The sequence below is a fragment of the Macrobrachium rosenbergii genome, chromosome 3, assembly GCF_040412425.1.
Source record: "Macrobrachium rosenbergii isolate ZJJX-2024 chromosome 3, ASM4041242v1, whole genome shotgun sequence".
Taxonomy (NCBI): Eukaryota; Metazoa; Arthropoda; class Malacostraca; order Decapoda; family Palaemonidae; genus Macrobrachium; species Macrobrachium rosenbergii.
Window position 1 is genome coordinate 24,430,493 of NC_089743.1, and position 24,043 is coordinate 24,454,535.

At 37.2% G+C, this 24,043-nt stretch overlaps 1 protein-coding gene across 13 annotated transcripts in view; it reads left to right on the plus strand.

Moving 5' to 3' along the window:
- dgt1 (dim gamma-tubulin 1) overlaps positions 1–24,043 on the plus strand; it is a 102,471-nt gene that overhangs the window by 23,677 nt on the left and 54,751 nt on the right. For 6 of the 13 annotated variants that reach the window (XM_067128718.1, XM_067128710.1, XM_067128741.1 and 3 more), the window contains 6 exons: positions 8,138–8,277; positions 8,571–8,710; positions 15,319–15,551; positions 19,239–19,335; positions 20,561–20,697; positions 23,028–23,159. In XM_067128718.1, coding sequence (XP_066984819.1) covers positions 8,138–8,277; positions 8,571–8,710; positions 15,319–15,551; positions 19,239–19,335; positions 20,561–20,697; positions 23,028–23,159 — 879 coding nt within the window. Of the gene's footprint in view, positions 1–8,137; positions 8,278–8,567; positions 8,711–15,318; positions 15,552–19,238; positions 19,336–20,560; positions 20,698–23,027; positions 23,160–24,043 lie in introns of all 13 variants that reach the window. The other 7 variants (XM_067128684.1, XM_067128678.1, XM_067128697.1 and 4 more) reach the window with 2 other exon arrangements.

Consider the following 24,043-nt stretch of genomic DNA (forward strand, 5'->3'; position numbering starts at 1 on the left):
TGATCACACTTTTTAAATCACCTTCTCTTTTATGTCTTTAAAATGAAACATATTTAGACAAAAGAAAATACATGATAATACAGGAGTTAAGAGGAACTGAAATAAAAAAAAATACGAAGATAAGAAAATTATTTCACACAAGAAAGAGATTACCTGATGTTCAGTTCCTTCTCACCAAAGGGTGGGGGATTATCTCACTGAGGCCTTCCTGTGTGGATACTACGGATTGAAATTATTGAAAGCATTGATGTTGGACCTGACTATGGGATAAGGATTGCTGAAATGATGTGGGTCATTGTACAGTCAGGGAAAAGATTCCTGTTACCCCCTGCGTTCACTAGACACACTAAATGGCAACGCCACTTTTGTTTATGTAGTAGAAACTGTTGAAAATTTGAATGAATACTCTGTCTCAGAGGCAAGCCTTATTGGTAGAGACCTTTCCTTACCTGTTAATATATATTCACTTGATTATTTCAAAAGAAACAAAATGACCTGTTGAAGAAAAAAGTTTACCAACAAACTACAACTTGATTCATGGTTTTATACGTGATTTTTTAAGATCATATAAGACGTTGTATCAGAGGGAAGTTACATAATGTAATATCATCATACATTTGCATTTGGCTCTTGAGACTGACATAGGAAATGGAGGCGGAAGGATGGAGGGGAGTGGGTGCAGGAAGAGGGAGTCTGAGTTGTTTGTAAGGTAGAGATGATGAACTATCAAAGTATGTGTAGCTTCGTTAACGATTTTTCTCCTAACTCTTAAACCTTTTGAAGCTAGTTCTGATTTCCTATTGAAAAGATAAATAATGTAGCTACAATGACTGAAAATATTATATTACTTATGTCAAACTTTATAATAAAAGTGTAGCTTTCTTATTAAATTTCTTAACAGTGGTGACCAGTCCCGTTCAAATATTTCTGAACACAATTAGCTACATAAGAGTTCAAATATTTACATAGAACTTCAAATGAATGACTGGACATATGAGTGCCTCTGATTGCATATGTTTACCAACATATGCAATGAGGCTCATCGTCTGTTTTGTGTGATCAAAATATTTTCCTTTGAACATCATCTATTCTACGCTGAGAATTCTGTCAAATTTGTGTAATTCAATTCAATAGCATAGAAAAAGCCGTTCTATCTTAAGCAGGCAACCATTCTGTATATCGTTATTAGAAAATCATCAAAACTTTGTTTTTGTGAGAATATGGATGAATAAAATGATTGGAAATATTGAATTCGCAACAGGTAGATACACAGGAGTTTGGAGATGATAATGCATGGTCAGAGATATTTGAATTAATAAAAATTTCATGAAATGTATTGGCGATCCTGATAGGAAATCTATTTTTTGACATACTTTGTAGCTCTTGTCGGATAACATTTTTTTTAGCTCGTTTGTTGTGGCCAAGAATATAGGATATCTACCCATGAAGAAGAGCCAAAAGGGATCAGCTAAGAACGAAGTTGCCTTTCCACCGACCGCTGCTGATATCACTCAGACAACTTTTAATATGGAGTTATATTTACTGTTAACGTAATTTTATTGTGCCACACTTTTAATCATAATTTATCAGTTACTGACTGTTGCTAAACTCTCTTTTACTTTACAATTATACTTAGTTAATATTCTTTATGGCATAGTCACTTGGATATAGAGTGTATATCTTCTTTGTTTACTATATACAAAAATTCTATAGTGGCCTATAATAAAATAAACTTTGTCTATTTTCATTATTGCACGCAAATTTCATGTCTTTAGTTCTTGCCTAAGACAAAATAAATATCCTTTTAAATACAAAAAATAATCATAAAAAACAATACAGTATTCACATAAATGACACACACAATATATATATATATATATATATATATATATATATATATATATATATATATATATATATATATATATATATATATATATATATATATATATATATATATATATATATATATATATATATATATATATATATATATATATATATATATATATATATATATATATATATTATTACGATAGCTAGTTGAATACCAGACGAGTTGTTGTTCAATTCCAAGGCTTCATCTTTTTAATAGTCAGCGACTCTGAAATTAAAAGGTCAGTCTATTTGAACAAAAAAGACAGTACCCGAAAATCCAGGTCAGTGAAAGGATGGTCCTGTGTTAAACTGTGTTCTCTAATGGCAGAAAAGGGTGGTTTGGAAAGGGAAACCTGGTCTAATAGAAAGACCTCTGTGTTCCAAAATTCTGTGTCTGAGCCAGCGGAACTAGATCCCACGTATACAGACCACACTGCGAACAAGTGAACAAGTAAACGACACAGGAATTAAGGTCCACAGGCAGAGTAGGCTTCTCTCTCAAAAGTGATCTTATTGTAAAGGATTACAGAAAACAAACCGGAAACTGATTTGAGGGAAACAATGCTAAGTATTTCTTGTAACTTTTTCGGACCATATAGCTACTATGACCAAGGTAAGGCAATTTAATGTATTTACATATATATATATATATATATATATATATATATATATATATATATATATATATATATATATATATATATATATATATATATATATAGGCTATGTGTGTGTGTGTGTGTCTATAAGGGATCAATGACCAGCACCAAGTACTTGAAACAATTGCTGTTAAAGATAATATTTGCTTCTCAGATCCAAGGCTGGAATCATTGGTGATGCAACCAACCATCAGACCAAAAGTAGAATGTGACCTCCCTTGATTTCATAGGTTCATATCATAAGAGCTTGGATGTGTATTCTGTTGATTGAGAAAAGTATCATTCATCTGCAACCAGTCTTAATAGTTTGAGTGGAATTCATCCACCCAAGGTCCCTCTGCACGGGTGGTTGAAGTAGAAGAATAGCATAGCAGAGAGCACTTCACAATGAACATGTGCTGGCAACATCACTGGTTGAAGCTCCAGGTTGATTACAGTAAACCCCCTGTATTTGCGAGGGATGCATACCACACCCCCCTCCCTGCAAATAGCTAAGATCCGCGAATACTCAAAACCCCTCTGAAAACACTTAGAACTGCCTATTTTGGTAGTTCAGACAGAAAAAAGCCTCTAAAAATGCTTATACCTGAGTATTTTAATAGTTTTTTCCCAAAAAGTGCATTTAGTCATGAAAATATGAAAACAATAATTAGTGAATATTTCTCAGTGAAAAATACCGCGAATTTTCCACGAATAATGTGTATATATGTTCCATAGAGAAATATGTGAATCATGAGACCGCGAATACAGGGGGTTATTTAACAAGCTATATATTTTTGGTGTTCATCCCTTGATAGAGGCTGACAGTGGTTCTCGAAGCTTCCAGGAGAGTAATGAGGAAAGAACTTGTTTTCCTTGTAAATGCTGGAGCAATGGCATGGCTTGGCTGTTCACTCATTATCATAAAAGAATGCTGGCCCCACATAAGAAAACAGATTAGGTAAATAAATTTATGATGTCATTAAGAAGCGATTACATTCGCTAGATATTTGTGTGATTACATGATATCCTCTCTCTCTCTCTCTCTCTCTCTCTCTCTCTCTCTCTCTCTCTCTCTCTCTCTCTCTCTCTCTCTCTCTCTCTCTCTCTCTCTCTCTCTCTCTGAATGTGATTTTGTAGCAATTTCATCAGTATTTATTTTGAGTCACTGTAGCGACAGTATCTAATCCGCATTAGCTTCTAAAGATTTTGGAGTTATAAGAAGAATCGTTAGCGAAGCTATGCATGGTTTGATTAGACAGTTCACCATCCCTACCCTCCGAACAACTACCTCCTTCCAACCTCTCTCTCTCCACCCCCCGTCTCCTTTGTCAGTCTCAGGAGCCAAAAACAATGCATGATGATATTACTCTACGTAATTTCCCTCCTCTAAAGCGTTTTATATGATCCTGAGAAAAAAACACTCATAAGGCCCATTGTTTATGTTGTATATTGTTCACACATTTCTTTTTATCAATGTATTTTAGTTTTTTGAAATACGTAAGTAAATATATGTTAACTGGTAAGGAGACGTCGGCACCAGTCAGCTAATAGTACTACTACTTAACTACAAAAACAAAAGTGGCGTTGCCACTTACAATGTCTCGTGACCTCAAGGGGTAAAAGGAATCTTTTCCCCGACTGTACCTTGGCTAATCTGATGAGATAAAGTAATACCTTGACATAAGAGTGAACCAACGTACGAGTTTTCTGAGATACGAGCTGCCTCTCAGTCGATTTTTTGCTTTAAGATGCAAAGTGAGATCCGAGTTATGAGTGATGCTTTTAAAAAATATTCATAAAAAAAATTGGAAGTTATGCTGCTCAGTTGGGCAGCATTAGGTTGGGTACTAAATACATTTTTATGTTAAATTATTTATTAATTTTCAAGTGCTCTATTAATATTAATATGAACACAGCAAAATATCAATAAAATGTTCAGTAAAATCCCTCAATATTGATCTATTATCATCTTAATATGTACTGTATAAAAAACTGGCCTGACATTTGTAATTGTTTTACTGATGTAAACATAACTCTCTCTCTCTCTCTCTCTCTCTCTCTCTCTCTCTCTCTCTCTCTCTCTCTTATACCTTAGTTTAACCAGACCACTGAGCTGATTAACAGCTCTCCTAGGGCTGGCCCGAAGGATTAGACTTATTTTGCGTAGCTAAGAACCAATTGTTACTTAGCAATGGGACCTATAGCTTATTGTGGAATCTGAACCACATTATAGCGAGAGATGAATTTCTATCACCAGAAATAAATTCCTCTTATTCTTCATTCTCTCTCTGACAATATGCTATTGGCTGGAAGGGTTGGAAGTAGCCAATCGCACAGCTTGTAGCTCGTTTTTGTATGAATTGTATTTTTGTTTCTCTCTCTCTCTCTCTGAGATGAGAGAGAGATTTTTATGCATATGTAATTTGTGAGACAATCTCCTTTCGCCCTGCAGAGGAAAATTTCTCCTCCAAGTGAGGGTTCCCTATAACAAGGTGAGAAAACCAGTTTAGGTTCGTTACCAGGGCAACCTTAAAAACCCAAGGTTTGTCTCACCAAGCTAACACAAGTCGTATAATGTTAAGATTCGACTTAATAAAACCAGTTTATTTCTTCACATTCTGTTTTATTGTGTATTATTTGTTATTTAGAAAGTAGAGCCTCGATGGCTTGGTTGGTAGAGTGGCAACCACAGACTTCATAGAAGCCTGTGGCGGGGTTCAATCCCGCAGCCACCAGTCAGAGGCGGAAACTTTGCTATCCGTGTAGACATCCCGGGATTACGTATGTAATCAACGGATAGGTTTGCTGAAAGCAAATGGATGTTACAGACTAATACACACATAAACAAAGCCACTCCAACATCTTCTAAAAACATAACAGACACCTCACACGTCTCGAACTGTCAGACTACCCGCCCAGTTCTCCTCGTGCTGCTGGGAGAAAGGGAGCAGGGGTTTCGGTAATACATGTACACGTTCGGTACCGGGGTCTAAGCGATGTCAGGCAGGGCAGCCGGTCGAGGTTACGGCACCGTGCTTACCCCATATAAAAATGGGTATAAAAGCACGTTAAAACGAAGAAGAAGATGATTTGTTATTTAGAAAGTAGATTTTTATATATGTAACTTACCAAGAAATTACATTGCTTATAGTTTCACTTGCCGGCAACTTAAAAATTTTCAAATTTGCGGTAGTGCTAGTGTCGTCGTAAGTGACTAGTCCTCACTCACTTTCGAGGTAAGAGAGGAACGACTTCAACAGCTTGATCCAGTTGTTTTTCTGCCGGCTCCGACTGTGGTTCAGTTGTGAGCGGTCAGCTTAAATTTTTTATTTTGTCAATTCTTCTTTGGGTGAAGTACTTGTAGCTTATGGCTTTTGTATTTATGTTAGGTTCTCTCGTATCGAGACCATTAATTTTCAATTTAGGATGCTTTTTCTTCGATTTGACATATTATAACTCGATTGTTGAATTCTTAGCCTAGTCTGTCTGACTCACCTATGCTATTGCAGCAAAGGCTGCAATACTAGGCTTACTAAAGAGAAATATGACTCTCACTCTATATGTGTAGAGTTAGTTAGTTATAAATGATTTGTTTAACCAGACCTCTGAACTCTTTTAGGGTTCTCTATATGTGTAGAATGTAAGGGACAAGAGTGTTCAGTTGATTGAGCATGTGACGAATGTTTAGAGTGGGATGCTAGAAAATGGAGACAGAGACAGAGACAGGAAATGTAAGGTGGCTGTTAGAGCTGAAAAACAGACAGTAGATAGCAAGACCGTAGTTACTTCTGCTGATGATGATATTCCTGTTTTAACTTTACCTGCTCCTGGTGTGTCACCTGTTCTCAATTCTCCAGCTATTCAACCCACTCCTTTTACCCAGCTCTCTTGCTTCCGAACCTGACCCCCTCGCCAGCCTCGGGTCGAAACTCTTACGTATTTTTTTGGATACTCTGACCCAGTTAGGTGCTTCAGTGCGCATCCTTGTGGACAAATGGAAAAAAGTGCTATCGTTAGAGAAGTGTTAGTGGAGGTGGCGGCTGCTCATCCTGCCGACGCTCCAAGGCAAAGGTCACTGGCTTACTCCCCTATACCTGGGAGCAGTCATACCGGAGGCCCAAGGGAGGTCAGTGGGGTCTGCCTACGGGCAGTCGTCACCTCAGTCGGGCCTGTTGCAACTTCCCAGGTCGCGGCAAAGGATAGCCATTGGAAAGGCATCCAAATGGAAGTGAGTAGGCTATCCTGTTGTCTTATGTGGCATCATCCCTTAGTTCACCAACTGAATAATAATAATAAACATAATAATAATAATAATAAATCATTGCCTTGTCCTTTTATAACACCCAGCAATGAAGGACAAGAAGACGATTTATTATTATTATTATTATTATTATCATTATTCAGGTGATGATATGGAACACGCCCACAGGGGCCTTTGACTTGAAGTTCAAGCTTCCAAAGTATATGGTGTTCATTTGAAAGAAGTAACAAGGCAATAGGTAAAACAGAAAGAAGAGATCAGTTTGTTAGAAAAGAAAAAGTTGACAAAGCAATAAACATAAAAATAGTTTTAGGGTAGTAATGCATTGCATCTTTGCTTGAGCCTTTAAGGTTCCAGTTGCACAACATCCTCAGGGAGACTGTTCCTCAGTCCAAAGGTATGAGGAATGAAGCACTTCTGAAACTGAGAAGTTCAACAGTGAGGCACATTCACTGGATACTGGTGCTGCTGTTCAGCCAATCTGTTTCTTGGCGGGAGAAGTGGGCCAGGGATCAGTTGTGAATGTGAAAGATCTTTAAAATATAACTTAAGAAAAATTGACAAACGAGTCCAAGTTATAACTGCTAATGTTAGGAAATAGAAACCTACCAACACGAGGCTTTGGTAAAAGTAGACATCCACACCAGAGAACAGGCTTCCAGTAAAGGAAGTAAAAAGTATCTAAAACAGATTGCATTGATTTTATCTCTGTTATAGATATATGAGGCTTTACATAATTACCTAACTTCCATATAGCATCTGCAGAAATTTCCAGCTAAGTTCAGATAGTCATTTCAGCTTTTATCTGTTCTAATTTTTAACACATTATAGTAGAGTACTAGTATTGTACAAAATAATGCCATTAACAAACAGGGTTGTCATGGACAATGTGTTTACAGAGAGATGAAAAAATTACAATGACTTTTAGTGGTTACAGTGTGATTTGCCACAGACAAGTTTTCATAAACCTCCCCCCATCTCAGAGAGTTAACTTTCAATTTTATCAATTTCCTCAACGCCTTCCTGCTTCAGTTGTTACTTGCCATTAATTCAATTTTAAATACTATGGGTAAGTCTTATTGTAATATTATTACCTATGATTTTACACTATTGTAATAGTATCAATTATTCCAGTGATTTTCCCAATTTAATTCTCAGATTTCTTGAACACCATATCTCGTATTTTTTTTTTTACTTTTAAGTTAGTCTTGACTACCTTGAGTGAGCCTTTTGAGTCCAGAATTTTTACAGATGTGGTCTATGATTAAACCATGGTAATTAAAATCTAATAGTAATTTTTGTTGGAATGCCTTGTTAATGATATTGAATTGTTGTAACTTAAATACATTTCTTCTAGACAAGGTTAGAGGGATTTGAGTACTGCAGTAGACACATACTTGAAGATAAGGGAGCACCATTTCGTCAGTGTAATTACATCTTCACAAGTACAGGCAAAAGATGTTTTCGTGCTGCTCCTACAAATGATAGAAAAGAAAGGTAAGTTATTTATAGTACATGCATTGATGTTTTTTATGTTTCATGCTTTGTAGAGATAATTCAAATATAGTGAATCTACAGATTCAACAAATGTTGTCAATGAAAGAAATGATTGAAAGAGGGAGCTTTGCTTTAAAGGGTAAATCATTTACTGTATTGCAATTTTGTTGAAAAATTCAAATATCTGTTTCTTTTATAGTTAAGGGGTATTTTGTCTGGGCATGTTTTATATTTACTTTGAAAAATGAATGGTTTGCTGACTTCACTGCTCACTTAACTTGAAAATTCAGCAGGTATTGCCCAGAACATTCCCGTAAGTCTTTGGTTATCAAGCAGAGGTCTGCACGAAAGATGTGTCCACGTGAAACTCCAGAGAGGTTGCTTACTCAGTTAAGTCACCATCAGATGGATGTACATACAGCAGGACAAAATGGTAAACATTTCTTTATTCATATTGTTCAAGTAGTATTTTAGTCTTGATATTTGAGAAAAAGGTATTTGGGCAACAATAGAAACATTAAGCTGATGATTCTGTTTTAATCAGTGAAACATGTCAAGATTTACAAAGAAAAACAGAAGTGCTGTAATGGGGACAGAGAAAGCACAAAGGGATCATATAAGATGGAGAAAGGATTAATGAGGTTGACTCTTATAAATACTTAGGAACACTGATATCCAATAAAGGTTCTCTTGAAGGATTAATGTGGTTGACTCTTATAAATACTTAGGAACACTGATGTCCAATACATGTTCTCTTGATTTGGAGTTAATGAAAAGTACAAGGCAAATCAAACAATGAAATAGACTGAAATTGTATACAAAAAAAAGATTATACTTAAGTGAAGGATAATCTGTATTGCCCTAAAGACATGAATTATGAAATTACGGGGAAAGTGTCAAAGATTTTATTGTTTGGAGAATAAAGTTTTAAGAAGAATATTAGAATTCAGCTGGTAGTATACTCAGAAATGATACCATAAGGGAAATTACAGTTGTTCCATGTGTAGCTGAGATAATTTTGGAGATATCATGGAACTCTTTACACAACCCTTAGGAGAATATTAGATGAGGGTTTGGGAAGAGTTAGAAAAGACAACCTTAACTTAGATGAGAACTGTGAGAAGGGAGGCTGGAGATAGGGGAACTTTGTGGAAGATAAAACACAGGAAATATCTGAGTGGTAGAATTTCACAGAGGCCTTTTGTAGTTTGGCTGGAGGTGATGTTGGTGATAATACATTCATTCAAAAGTGTTATGATGAAATATAATTTAAATTTAAATGACAAAAGTTTACCAAGACCATCATGTCGCATTTTTAAGAGTAGTTTGGTCAAGTTAAAGCAGGACAGCATGTTGGGAAGAAACCCAAGGGTAAAGGGGAAAAGTAAAATGCCATAATTAGCCATTTTGCCTTGTCATAAGAATTGCAGGTATAGGATAGAAGATATGGCTATTAATTTGTGAAGAGGCTGTGACTGCACTGGTTAATAAGATAAAAAGAACTATAGTATTAAACCTATATTGCCATGAACTCTACCACTTGGTTACTACCCCTGCTGGTTGGTGTTGACATTTTTTCATTGCATCCTTTGCACTTCTTGTATACTGGTGATCTTTTAATTCTACTTTAGTCTATTCCTTATGACAGTTCAGCAGATTGTAATATTGTAATTGCTTTGGATTTGAGTGTAAATCATTCATGAAATTGGTGACAGTATGCAGACAGAAGAACCCTTATAATAAATTGTTAAAAAATCTGTTACTTGAGTATTCGTAGAGGGTGGGCTGCAGTTTCATTAATTACAGTTGAAATCATTATGTCCCCTTCTTGTGATTTAACGTGCAGCTTGAACATTTCAGTGTAAGTTTATACACAATGTTAATCATTTTAGGATAATGTTGTATGAAACTTAGGGTTTTAACATACGTTGCATCTTATGGAGAGAAAAATAGGACGGAATTAATTCACTTAATATCCAGTTTCATATACTACAAGTAACTTTCCAGGTAATTACATCGCCATAGGCTTTCAACCATGGCAGCCTAAAAATTCAAAATACGCAGTAGCATTCAATTGTTTTGTGTAGGTGACGAGATCCCGCCCACTTTTGGGGACTGAGAGGAGCAACTTAGCAGAGAGCTTCAATTCGTTTTCTGCTGGCTCCTGACTAACATTGGGTGTTTTGTACAGTCATCATTGTTTTTTGGATGTTGTTTCTTGAGTTTAGTGAAATTTTCAAACTTTGTTGTGGCCTTCAAGCTTTGGTTATATTGTCAGATTCTAGCTCTTAAAGCATTCGCTTCTGCAGCGAAGGTTGTAAGACAAGGTTATCTAAGTCTTGTTATGACTCATACTAAATGTGTTAGATGTAGGGGGCAGGAATGCAATAGGGGTAACAGTTGCATAGAATGTCAGGATTGGGATGATAAGCAATGGAAAGTATGGAAGTCACATTTGGACAAACTTGAGAGGGATAGAAAGAGGAGGTTGGACTTTAAGGCCAAAAATAGAGCTAGCCTAGGGTCCACTCCTTTGCCTAGATTTGTAGAAGATAGCGCTATTCCTTCAACAACAATTCCGACTATGTCTCCTATCCTTAGCCCTCCTACTTTACCACACACACTCCTATGCCTGGTTCCCATGCTTCATCTCGATGCCATTGCCAGTCTCGAATCAAGGTTCAACCAGAAGATTAATTTAGTAGTGAATACTGTGGCAGAATTGGGGGCATCCCTAAAGATCCTGATGGAAACAGGCCTATCAGTGTGCAGTGTGATAGTGTTGTGCATGTTGAGGAGGTGGCTGCTCGTCCCACCGTTGCTCCTAGACGAAGGTCCCTGTCCTGCTCCCTTGAACCTGGGGGAAGACATAACAGAGGTCCAAGGAAGGCCGGTGGGGTTTGCCCATGGGTAGTCGTCCCCACAGTCAAGCCTGTTGCACAATCCCCAGGCTGCAACAGAGTGCCATTGGAAAGGTGTCTCAGTGAGTGTGCATCTGTTCTCACCGGAATCAGAAGGTTCCAGTCTGGACAAGAAGCACCGATGGCACTACCCAGCTTCATCCCGCCCACTTAAGAGGCACACCATCAATGCAGACCGCTCTCCTCTTCCAGTCAAGAGGTATAAGGAGGCCAGTCATAGCCCTCCTGCAGCTTTGCTGATCCGCTGCCTGCCTCTACTTCTTCTCTACCTCCTCTTTTTGCTTGGGACAGCCCAGAGTCCTTTTTGGATCTCAATCACCCTTTTTTGATTCCCAGGTGCCCGTCATTATCTTCAAAGCTCCCATCTGCCTCCGAGCCCCTTTCACCACCTGAACGCTCAGCACACTCCTCCATGCTTCAGGCTCCCACTCCTGAGTGAGTGGTGAAAGCTCTCGTGCGCTCAGCGCCACTTTCTTAGCAAGCGCACTCATCTGCCCAGGGAGACCCTTCGTTAGCTCCGATTAAGCGCTAGTTAGAGATTATGGGACTTTTAAAGAAAAACCCCTCATCTTGTCAGATGAGGAGGACTGTGAACAGGAATCCCCTTCTCCTTCAGCATATGATGCCTTACTAAAGTTTTTCCTGGCCAGATTTCCTGAGTTCTTCGCGCCTGCTGCACCGGTCTCACCAGCTTCGACCTTCCTCATGAGGAAACAGCCAGATGATAGTGCTAGACTCCCCAAGTTAGTACTTTCCTCTGATTTGAGGAAAGCACTCAGAGAATTGGATGATTGGCTCGTCACGAAGAGGGAGCAGGGTGAAGAAACTTTTGTTTTTCCTCTGTGTAGACTTATTAGGAGGAGATATCTTTGCTACGTTACTGAAGAAGCGCCCTCTTTTGGAGTCGCTGCCTCCTCCCAAGAGGACTTCTCCAGTCTGGTTGATTTGTCTCGAGTGACTCGACACACTGCCCCTGAAGATTATGTTTTCGTCTCCTGAATTGGACCACCTCAACAGGAATATCATCAAGGTGTTCGAGGTTTTAAGCTGCCTCGATTGGACTGTTGGTGCTCTAACGAAGAAGGTCGAGGATTGCCCTGACCTTGCGCAGGACTTTGCTTTGGACTGGGTGGCGGTGTTGTTGTGTGCCGAAAAGACAATCAGGGACAGTTCTTTAGAGCTCACCTCTTTTTTTTTTCCATAGGGGTGTTAAAGAAAAGAGGCTTGTGGTGCTCTTCACCACAAAAGGGGTCACCCTGACCCAGAAGTCTGCTCTCCTCTTCTTGCCACTGGACAAATCACATCTCTTTCTGCAAGCCACTGTCAAAGAGATCTTATCGTACTTGCAGAAAAAGGCCACTCAGGATATGGTGGCCCAGTCCACTAAGCAACCAAGAGAATCCTCTGCCTTTGTCACTAAATCGGTCTCCCCACTGCAACCTCAGCCCTTTCCTGGAGGAAAGCAAAAGCCCCAGCCAGACCTTGCACCAATTTGTGTCCCCCATTGAGGTCAATTAAGAAGTCGTCTTTCAAGCCCGCCTCCGAGAAATGAAAGTTCAGTCCTTCATGCTCTGGTAGTAGCCAGACTTCTTTTCTTTTGGGAGGAATGGACCCACAGAGGGGCGGAACCTTGGATCGTCAAGGTCCTGAAGAAGGGCTACTCCATTCCATTCAGGGAGAAGCCTCCTTTAGTCAAATCTTCCATTGTCTTGACTGCGTACTCGGAAGGCTCCAAGAAGTTTTTGGCCCTTTCTCGGGAGGTCAAATCCCTCCTTCTCAAGAGGGCTGTAGAAGAAGTCAAGGATTGCAACACAGAAGGGTTCTACAACTGGCTCTTCATAGTCCCCAAGTCATCAGGGGGTTGGAGACCCATTCTGGGTGTCAGCGCCCTGAGTCTTTTCATCCAGAAGACGAAATTTCATATGGAAACAAACCATTCAGTCATGTCTTCTATCCATCAGGGCGATTGGATGATCACCCTGGACACGCAGGCCACTTACTTCCATGTCCCCATCCATCCGGACTCCAGGAAGTTCCTGTTGTTAGTCTCTCAGGGCAGGGTTCTTCAGTTTTGGGCCTTGTGCTTTGGCCTGTCTACAGCCCCCCAAGTTTTCACATGGATTCTCGCTCCTCTCGGCGAATGGCCCCATCTCCTTGTCATAAACATCTGCCTTTATTTGGACGACTGGCTTTTCCATTCCACGTTGAAGGAGAATTCCATTTCCCGTTGAAGAAGTGCATGAAGGACTTAAAAAAGATTCTCCGCCTGACCCAAGAGTTGGGCATTCTCATCAACGAGTAGAAATCACAACTAACTCCGACACAGGAAATTCTCTATTTGGGAATGATCCTGAACTCGTGGATTTTTCAGGTTTTTCCGTCTCTTCCTTCCTGTTCAGCCCTTCAGTGGATGAGTCTCTTGGTGACCTCCATAGAGCAGTTTGTAAAGTTGGGCAGACTGCACATGAAAACTCTGCAGTTCTTCCTCAAGGCGAACTGGAACAGAAAGACCCAGCTAGACTCCTTCGTCTTCCCCATCACGACTAAGATCAAAGTGGACCTTCAATGGTGGTTGTGCAAAGACAGACCTCGGGGAGGAAAGTCTCTTCTTCCGTTGAGCCCCAACCTAGACTTTTATTCCGACGCCTCAGATCTAGGTTGGGAAGCCTTTCTAGGGAGTCCAGAAGTTTCTGGGATGTGGTTCGAGGAACAAAGAAATCTCCACATCAATGTCAAGGAACTGAAGGCAATTCACCTGGGCCTCCAGTCCTTCTTGACTCTGGTCTACGGCAAAACAGTTATAGTTCACGCAGACAACACAACTGCCCTGTCCTACATTCGCAAGCAAGGAGGAACCCACTCCTCTTTCTCTCTATGACGCCGCGAAGGATCTTCTCTGGGCGGACCGGAACCAGGTGACGATTATCACTCGGTTCATTCAGGGGAGACTGAACGTCTTAGCAGACGAACTGAGCCTTCTCAGGCAGGTCCTTCCAATAGAGTGGACCTTAGATTCCCTGGTTTGCAACAATCTGTGGAGACTATGGGGCAGACCAACCATAGACTTGTTTGCGACATGAGGAACCACCGTCTTCCTCTCTTCTGTCCCCCAGCCCTGAACCCCCGGACTGGACAGACCTGGATGTGTATGCCTTCCCTCCCTTCGGTATGATCAGGGAAGTGACCAACAAGTTTTCTTCTCATCAAAACATGACCCTAGTTGCTCTGTTCTGGCCCAAGAAGGAATGGTTCCCAGACCTGCTTCAACTGTTGGTGGGTTTCCCAAGACTCCTTCCACAAAAAAAATTGCTTCTCAGACAACCCCACTTCTTCAGGTTCCACCAAGGGTTGTCTGCTCTGGCCCTGACAGACTTCAGACCCACCTGAAGTAGCTGTCTTACCAAGTAAGGAAACAACAATCAGTGTATCAGTGTTGGCAACTTTTCTATTTCATTACCAGTGCTAGCAACTTTTCTATTTCAAAGTCATTACCTTTCTTAATGTTTTGGAGTAGAATATGTCTATATATTTCACCTTTCAATGCGGAGTCAGGTATGTAATTACTTTGTAAGTTATTTATATGAAAATGTTATTTTCATGATAAAATAAAGTTTCATATATACTTACCAAGTAATTACAGTCAGAGCCCTCCCTCCTCCCCTTGTATGGAAATCAGGGCATAAACAAATTGAAGCTTTCTGCTAAATTGTTCCTCTCGCTCCCCAAAAGTGGGTGGGGTTTCGTCACGGACGCAAAACATTTGAACGCTACCGCAAATTTTGATTTTTTAGTCTGCCATGGTGGAAAACCTATAGTGATGACATTACTTGGTAAGTATATATGAAACTTAATTTTATCGTGAAAATAACATTTTTGATACATTTTTGGGAAAATAAGCATATTAGTTTTAAATGGAAAGAAATTACCTCTCAAAAGTCACTGAAGTTTGTTTCTGTATTTATTTGAGGATTCAGTGCTCATTTTGTTTGTGTTATAATTTTCCCAAGATATATTTTGTTGTATATTAAGCAGATGGATTGTGGAGTGAATTATAATTACAGTATTCATTACTTTCATGTTAAGTAATTTAATGTGTTACCTTTATATTCTCTTCATCCAGCCATCCCTGATCCAGCAAGTGTACCCGGAATGGCATCTGTTGCCTTAGAGTATGCAAGTGACACTGACAGTGACAGTGAGATGGGTGCCTTACCAAATGACACACTAGCACGTCGAGAAGCTGACAGCGAGCTAGATTCTGCTGATTCTGATGCCGATCCCTTGGAGCACGCTCAAGTATTCACTACTGAAGAAATTACTCGCATTTATCTAGAAAAATTGCAAAAGTTAAAGGTGAATATGTGGTACATAAATTTTTGTAGTTGCCTAAGTTCTCCACAGAGTATGTTCTGCGCTAATACCAATACTGTTTCTCTCTCTCTCTCTCTCTCTCTCTCTCTCTCTCTCTCTCTCTCTCTCTCTCTCTCTGTGTTTTTTAACATAGTATTGTTTTTTTGTGCTACACTGGATACCTGTTGATGCATGTATTCCATTTATCTTTTTTTTTATTATACTATTACACATGATTGTGCTTGTAAAAATGTCGGTCGAATATTTCATCTAGTACTGTACTGGAATCTTCCACAAATATATATTAAGTGATTTTACTAATTTCCTCATTCATTTCTTCATTCATCAGTGAAAAGAATAAAACAACTGTCACATATTTTACCAAGAGGAAAGATAAATAAAATTATCTCAGCTAAAAAATGAAAAAACTCATATTTATTTCGGATAATGAAACACTTTCTATGTTGCCAATACTTATGGCTATATTTTCAAGGAAAGGAGAAACTCATTATAAATCTGACTAAAATAAATACAATGGAGTATCTTCAGAATAGTGTGACAGCATGAATTCACCTACCTGTCTCACTTTTGAGGTATTTTACCCTGAACAATGCTTCAGGGAAGGATAATGAGGAAAATAGGGTGAAATTGAGAAGACATTGGTATTGTGTACGATTCACAAGACCACTATTGACCTAGAGAGCAAATATTTTAAGTAGAATAACCTTAAAAGAAGTACGGATAAATTGAATCCTAAATAGTACAGTATACATATCTAACGCCACAATTAAAAAAGCTGTGGTCCATACCTACGCACACTTAAGGACGTGGGTAAAGTAATACAGTAAATCCCCCGTATTCGCGGAGAATGCCTACCATAACCCTCTGCGAATAGTTAACACCCCCCCCTCTAAAAATGCTTATGACTACCTATCTGGAAAGTTCAAATACCAAATTTGCCTTTAAATATTATCCTATTACTGTATTAGTCTTTGAAGTATTAATATCATTTATTAATATGATTTCAGTCATCTTAAAAATTTTACCCTTAAAAATATATATAGACATACTTTTAACCCTTCCAGCAGAGAGAGAGAGAGAGAGAGAGAGAGAGAGAGAGAGAGAGAGAGAGAGAGAGAGAGAGACTGACTTTCTATCAGCCACTTTTCTATCTATCCATCTCTCAAATTCTGAGAGAGAGAGAGAGATTTTTCAGTAATCTTCATAGCAGCATTTTGACCGTGAGTGGGCAACACTTCCTCCCCTTCTGGTCAGTATGTCAAGATAATTGATTGTTAGATTACAACCCCCTTACTCCAAGCTTTCGGAGAAGACTGGGAATCAATATGTTTTCTTTTAAAATTTTATATAATTGACTATAGAAATGCATAAATGTTGTTAATATAGAAATGCATAAATGTTGTAATTATAGTATGGAAAATAGAAAAAATTAATAACTAAGTAACATCCATTTATCTATAAAACTACAGTGTACAAAACAAATAAACATATGTTACATATGCATAAAAAATATTTCTCAGAGAGAGAGAGAGAGAGAGACTCTTTGGACAGGTGCTAACCCCCTTTTTTTAATGATGACAGTTACGCCTTCATCATTATATTGTGGATGTTCATATGTCTCTTAATATACTGTACTCTCAAATATTTAGTATTGGTGTATACATTTCCTCAAATCTTGGTGATATTGGAGTGACAAGATGCCACTGTTTCAAACTTGGATGGACTTGGACCATTGTACCTTCATTCTGCAAACATATTTGGGAACTAGTAGGGATAGAGGTAGGCCCTGAGCTGAATGGCTCTATCCCATAATAGGATAATGAAAAGAAAGAAATAAACTTTATTATGCTTCATTTTAATATAAGGTAAATTCTTGGTTATCTTTGAAAAATCTCCCTTAAACCTGTACAATAAGTGTATTGCAGTATAACCCCCCCCATGGACCAGCACTTGGATGCAGTGGGGTAATTTGCGTGGTCCAAGGCAAATTTAGAATATCAATACAATGATGACTGTTATTCTCACTTTTCATTATCCCTTTGTGGGTTCCAAATGTTTTGTGTTTATAGGTGGTGTTGGTCAGGAAACCTCACTATTAGTGGAACTTAGGTACCTGATGCTGTCAGACAAACTTGCTTGTAGTACCTGATGTGGTCAAATGAAGAGAAAATCAGTTACTGTATACAGTGCTACCCCACTTTCACGTTTCATTTCTCCATGCTTCATTTTGTTGTTTGTTTTTGTGGAAGGCTTTCACCAATTTGCGGATTTTTTTTAGACCGTATCTCTAAAATTATCACTAATTTGCTTTTTTCATAGAGTAACACTTTTTACTCAGTAATTTCTGTATTTTTTCATATTGTGTTCGTGACCAAATACTGATTTTTATTATAAAAATGGTTTGCAGTGTACTTATGATTTACAGTGTATCTGTTAAATTCACTCTTTGTTGGGCCCTAGACTCAGCATAGCAGATGTACGATTCTCTCTCTCTCTCTCTCTCTCTCTCTCTCTCTCTCTCTCTCTCTCTCTCTCTCTCTCTCTCAGGGTAATTTAAGATGTATTTGAAGTATTACTATAAAGTGTTTTATGATGAGAGTGAGCATATTGTACAACATTTAAAATATTCGCAAAATATTTTCATTGTATTTTCCAGTAAAAGCTTATTCAAAAATAAAATGAAAATAATTAGTGAATATGTTAAATGTTGTACAAGATGCTCTATCAACCAAAAAGACTTTACAGTAATATAATTTCAAATACATCTTACATTACCCTTACCTTTTATAAACAATAAAGTATGCATTTTGATATGGGTAATTTTTTACTAGATTACAGCCTTTTTTTATTTTACCATTGTAACAAGTGGTTTTCTGTAAGAATGTTTTCTGGCTTTCTCTTATAACAAGATTATTCTGTAATTTCATTATTTGTGTTATTCATTTATTGCTGCGAGAAGGTACTTTTTGACATTGTTGATTTTTCTGTTTCTTTGTGTTTTATCTTGCTCTTAATTTTAACAACTTTGATTTTTTTCAATTTCCAAGATTTTTTGAGTGGCTGGTCCTCTTCAGAATTTTTAAATTGTTGGTCTGGTTGAACTATCTTTTATAAGAAACTCATTTCCTTGATCTAATGCTACCTGAAAAGTCTTAATGTTGTATTATATGATGAAACAGCAATCACAAAGGAAGTTATTTAATGCAAATGTACAGGCAACAGTTATTCATCATAACACAACCACAATATATACAGAAAATTAATTGCTACCACAAAGGATACTTAATAGTGTGGGCTTTTGTAGACACAGCATCATCTGTAGTGTGCATACTACTAATAAAACATTGACTTCTTGCTAGCCTCATATTTGCACTGATAATTAGCCCTTTCATGGCTATTCTTTTCAAATAGTTTCTGGAAAGTACCTTGAAACTCATTTTGTTTGAATTTAGATAGTCCAGTATGTAGTGGAATCTGAAAAATGGGGTTCTGTTGATTTGCTTCTACTGTCCTAGTAATAATAATAATAATAATAATAATAATAATAATAATAATAATAATAGAGTGGATTATAATTACAGAGTAAATTTGCTGTGTATTCAGAGTGGTTGTTTCTGATAATGTTTTTGGATTAATCTAATTTCTATTGTATATACTTTAACATTTCAGTCTTTGTATGTGGGGGAATATAAGAGGCTTGCTCATATTTTACGAGAAAGCAGGAGAAAGTATGTTCAGGCTGTTCGGACAGAAAAGGAGACTATGTGTAAGTGCATTTGAGCTGTATTTTCATTGAGTCTGTTTGCAGTTTTTTTTTTCTAAATAATAGTGAGAGTATATTTTAATTAAATGCTGATAATGAAAGTATGAGCACTTATTGCTCTTACAATGAATCTCATGACCATATCTTTCTCTCTAGTAATGATTTTTTATATATCTGTATATTTTTATCCATATATATTACAAAGGATTTTCATTGTGAGTACAGTAAATAACCCAGGTAATGTATGTACACTCAGCAATACAAGTGAAGATAGTTTTCTTAACTCATCAGACATATTGTTTAATAATGCCACACCTGGCAACTTTGGAAACAGGGGAGAGCTTCAAAATCATTATGTTTGTTGCTTGCTACATTTCAGATATAACTTTAAACCATAAAGATTCTGTAGAATTCCTATAATCATTGATACTTGAATGCAGTAACAACCTCTATATTATACGTCGAAGTTGTTTTGGTAATGTCATTTCATAGTAGAATATTGATCATCCTTCTCTGAAACTTACCATGAAACCTTACTCATAACTGATATTATGACACTAAAATGAAATGAAATTCATGTGTACTTGTAAACACAATCTTAAATAATAAGAGGAAATGTTTTAAAATTTGGGCAGTATCCAAGGGAAATCGTGTGGAACAATACAGGAATGACTGCAGTGGAGACAATGAGAGAGAGAGAGAGAGAGAGAGAGAGAGAGAGAGAGAGAGAAGAGAGAGAGAGAGAGAGAGAGAGAGAGAGAGAGAGAGAGAGAGAGAGAGAGAGAGAGAGAGAGAGAGAGAGAGAGAGCAAAGTTAGTTTTTGTGTAGGCATAGGCCTATCAATAAATACTTAAAATATATTTTCTTTGAGAGACTGAGTAATAATATATTTGTAGAGTATGTTTTAGAGAGAGAGAGCAAAATCTGCTTTTGTGTAAGCGTAGGCCTGTTTATAGCTACTTATTTACAAAGTATGTTTTAGAAGCAGAGAGAGAGAGAGAATTATAGTACTGGTGTTGGACTTATGATGAAAAGCATTGTATTTTCATATTCTAGAGTAAATTTAACAAGGTTGTGTTTTTCGTAAAAAAATTATAAATTCGATGAACGAAATCTAATGAAAATTGTATCTTCACTTAGGTTGCTGAGTGTGCATAATGTTTTATTTTAGGAGTAAAGGATCCATCACTGTATGGGGCAGATTAGTATAATATAATTAATATTCCAGGTAGCATTCATTCACAGCCAAAACCAACTCCTGAAGAACGAATGGCTTATGAACAGCTGAAGGCAATGGCGCGTTACCAAAAGCACATAGGCACACACTCTCTCTTGTATAGGCAGCAGATGGAAAGACGACTGCAGGTCAGTTCCTTTTTTCTTGTAAATGTATTATACATGTATATATATAATTGTTAATACATTTAATGTAGGCATTGGGCAGTAGTGAAGGTGTGAGGTTTAGATGTAGAGAGAGGTGTCGACTTACAGCAGGTGCAACTTACAACAATCCACGTTTACAACAGTAGCGAAAAAATTACAAAAATAAGAAAACTAAAAAAATTATGAAAATTTGTAAAACATCATGCAGCAGGCAGCACTTACAAGTAGCAGTCTGTCCCATTGATGCATGTAAAGTGGGTCTTGCACTATCAAACATGTATATCCAGCACGGTGTATGATCATACAATTAAACAATTTTAAGAATGTTTGGCTAGGTTGGAAGGATTGACTAATAGTTTGATACTCGTCCGTCTGAAATATTTATACCAAAGTTCTCTGACGCACACTAACATTTGATTTTACACCAGCTGCAGTCTGTAGGAGTGTACGATAAAAAATATTTGATAGTTTGTGGTGTGCCTAACAAGCATGAACACAAATACATCTCTCTCTCTCTCTCTCTCTCTCTCTCTCTCTCTCTCTCTCTCTCTCTCTCTCTCTCTCTCTCTCTCTCTCTCTCTCTCTCTCTCTCTCTCTCTCATGCTATTGAGAACAGTAGCTGTCATTTGTGCTTCATTTACTATTTGAAAGTTTTTAATAAGCCGCAGTATGTCGACAAAAAGGACACTTTCATCGGTAACAATTCAACCAGCCAAAAAGGCAAGTAAGGATATCAGCTTTGAATTAAAAGTGTTTGTGATTAATCAGTATGAAGGATGAAAAAGAATAAGGACAATAGCACATGACCTAGAAATTCCATATTCAACTTTCAACAATTCTTAAGGATTGAGAATGCATGCGTGAAACTGTTTAAAGATTTGCTTCAACTCTACTGTAATTACAAAGCAGAGGCAAGGGCCAATCCGTGAAAATGAACAGTTATCAGTGGTGTGGATAGCAGACCAAATTAAAAAACGAACACCATTTTAGCTAGGAGTCTGTTTCAGACCCTTAAGGAACGTGCAGGTGGTGAATGTCAACAAGAATTCATTGGAAGCACTGGATGGTTCAAAAGAAGATTCAGTTTGCATAATGATCAGGTAACAAGAAAGACAGCGAGAAAGTTCATCAATGTTTTTGATGAATTTATAAGAGAAAAATGATAAAATGTTACATTTCCCATGAAAAACCGAGTTAATTACCATTCCCAGAATAAAATTACAAAAAAAAAATTCAATTAATACGAAAATGTAAACAAATAACGCATTTGCTCCACATGTGATATGCAAAGATCATAAAAAATTTTCGTAACAAAATGGTGAAATGGAAATTGGTTGAGATCAAACTAACATGATATCCAGTTAAAGCTAAAAAAGCTAAATTGTGCATCCTTGCATAGGACGAAAGACCACTTGTAGGCTAGAAGTAAACCTAGGGTAAGTTACATACATGAAAGGTAAGTCACATACGCAAGGTTTCTGTGATATTACCAAGCAAAATGGGAAATCAGTGTTGCAGTAAAAAAGAAGATTAATAATATTCTTTTAATAGATTTCTCAAAAACAATAAACTAAGAGTCTAGTCTGTAGCACAATATGAGTGACGTAATATTCGCTAGTATACTTTGTGTTAAGGCTATTGGGTAGCCTATATATACCTGTAGACTGAATGGTACCGATTTAGGTTAAAATCGACTTCTGACATGCATGCAAGAACCTAACCCCATCATAACTTCATAACTTGATGCCTACCTGTAATTAGAAGAGGTCCTTTATTTATATTGAAGTTGAGGGGAGTAGGGACTCTTATAATATGAATAAAGAGCTCTCATTTTTTCACCTGTTTTGTCAAGGGGATAGAGGCAGCATCACTTTGTAACTATATCTTTGTGTAGTTAGTGTAAAATTATATTTTAATTAGAAAAATTAAAAGAAAAAGCAGGAATGGTATATTACCAAAGCAAAATACATATAACAAAAGATGCAGAGAAAAGAGGAAAAAACACTACAGTATTATTTAATAATAATAATAGCAAAATTTTCTAAAGCATACAAAGGGTTACAGATAGCCAAAGGGCACAAAATTACAAAGGCAGGAAGTGGGTGAACCTGTCTTCACCTTCACCATCTTGTGCAGTCATAATTTTGTCAACTAATTATGAACAGATAGAACAGTAAGAGGACACTGAAAGCAGGGACTATGATTGACTGACTTAATTGATGGGTGTTATGTTGCATTCAGTACCTTTCCATCGTACTGCTTCTTGAAATTCATATTTGTGGTAGTTTGTTTACAGATGTTTAAACTCACAGGTAACTGAAGGTGTCAACTACAAACCTGGCCATAGTGTGGGTTGTGTCAAGTGTGTGTATAGTGAGGGATCTTGGCGCTGCGGAGAGAAATCTATTCCCTTGTCCAAATATTGCTCAAAACACATTTTACATGTAAGTGTTTATTGACATTTGTTACTATAGTTTATATTTACATTTTCTTTTGCACTTCATAATTTTGTTAATATATAAGTGATTTTAAAATAAGAAAAACATTTGGGTTTTAAATTGCAAGTTTTCATAAGCAGTACAAGCTACTTTGCAGTGTCCCTCTTAATCTCATCTCTATTTAACATCCAGATGTAGTACAGTACTTAGTTCCAGTGTAAGATTATTGTATTCTCTATACTGCTCAAAATTTAGGTATTTATTTCCTGTGTGTATATGTATATATATATATATATATATATATATATATATATATATATATATATATATATATATATATATATATATATATATATATATATATATATATATATATATATATATATATATATATATATATATATATATGTATGTATGTATGTAATGTATGTATGTATTATGTATTAATTAGAGGAAGCTGTCAAATTCGGTTTGTAATAGATGCGAATTTGAGCCCGTTCGAAGGGGGCTTTTGGCATTATACCTCTGTTGATTGTGCTAGTAATCGCCTTCTTCTCCTCTTCAAATCTTTCGCTGTAATCAGTCCGATGATAAATTATGATGTTTTTATCATCGTCACTGTTGTAGAATTGTTCAGTTCTTGTTTATATACATACGTACATACATAGCACTTTCGTAGTTTATTCTACATTTTCAAGTTCACACTGAATACAAAAGAAGTTGACAGAGGTTTATATACAAAAACAGAAGGTGGGGGCAGGGTTACAGTTTGTTAATCTGGGCAGCATGTTCTTTAAACAAAAAAGACAGGGTCAAAGGATCAAGGGATAATCCAAGGTGGAGATTAACATTCCTGGTGGAAGTAGCTTCGATGAAGACACTCTAGCAGA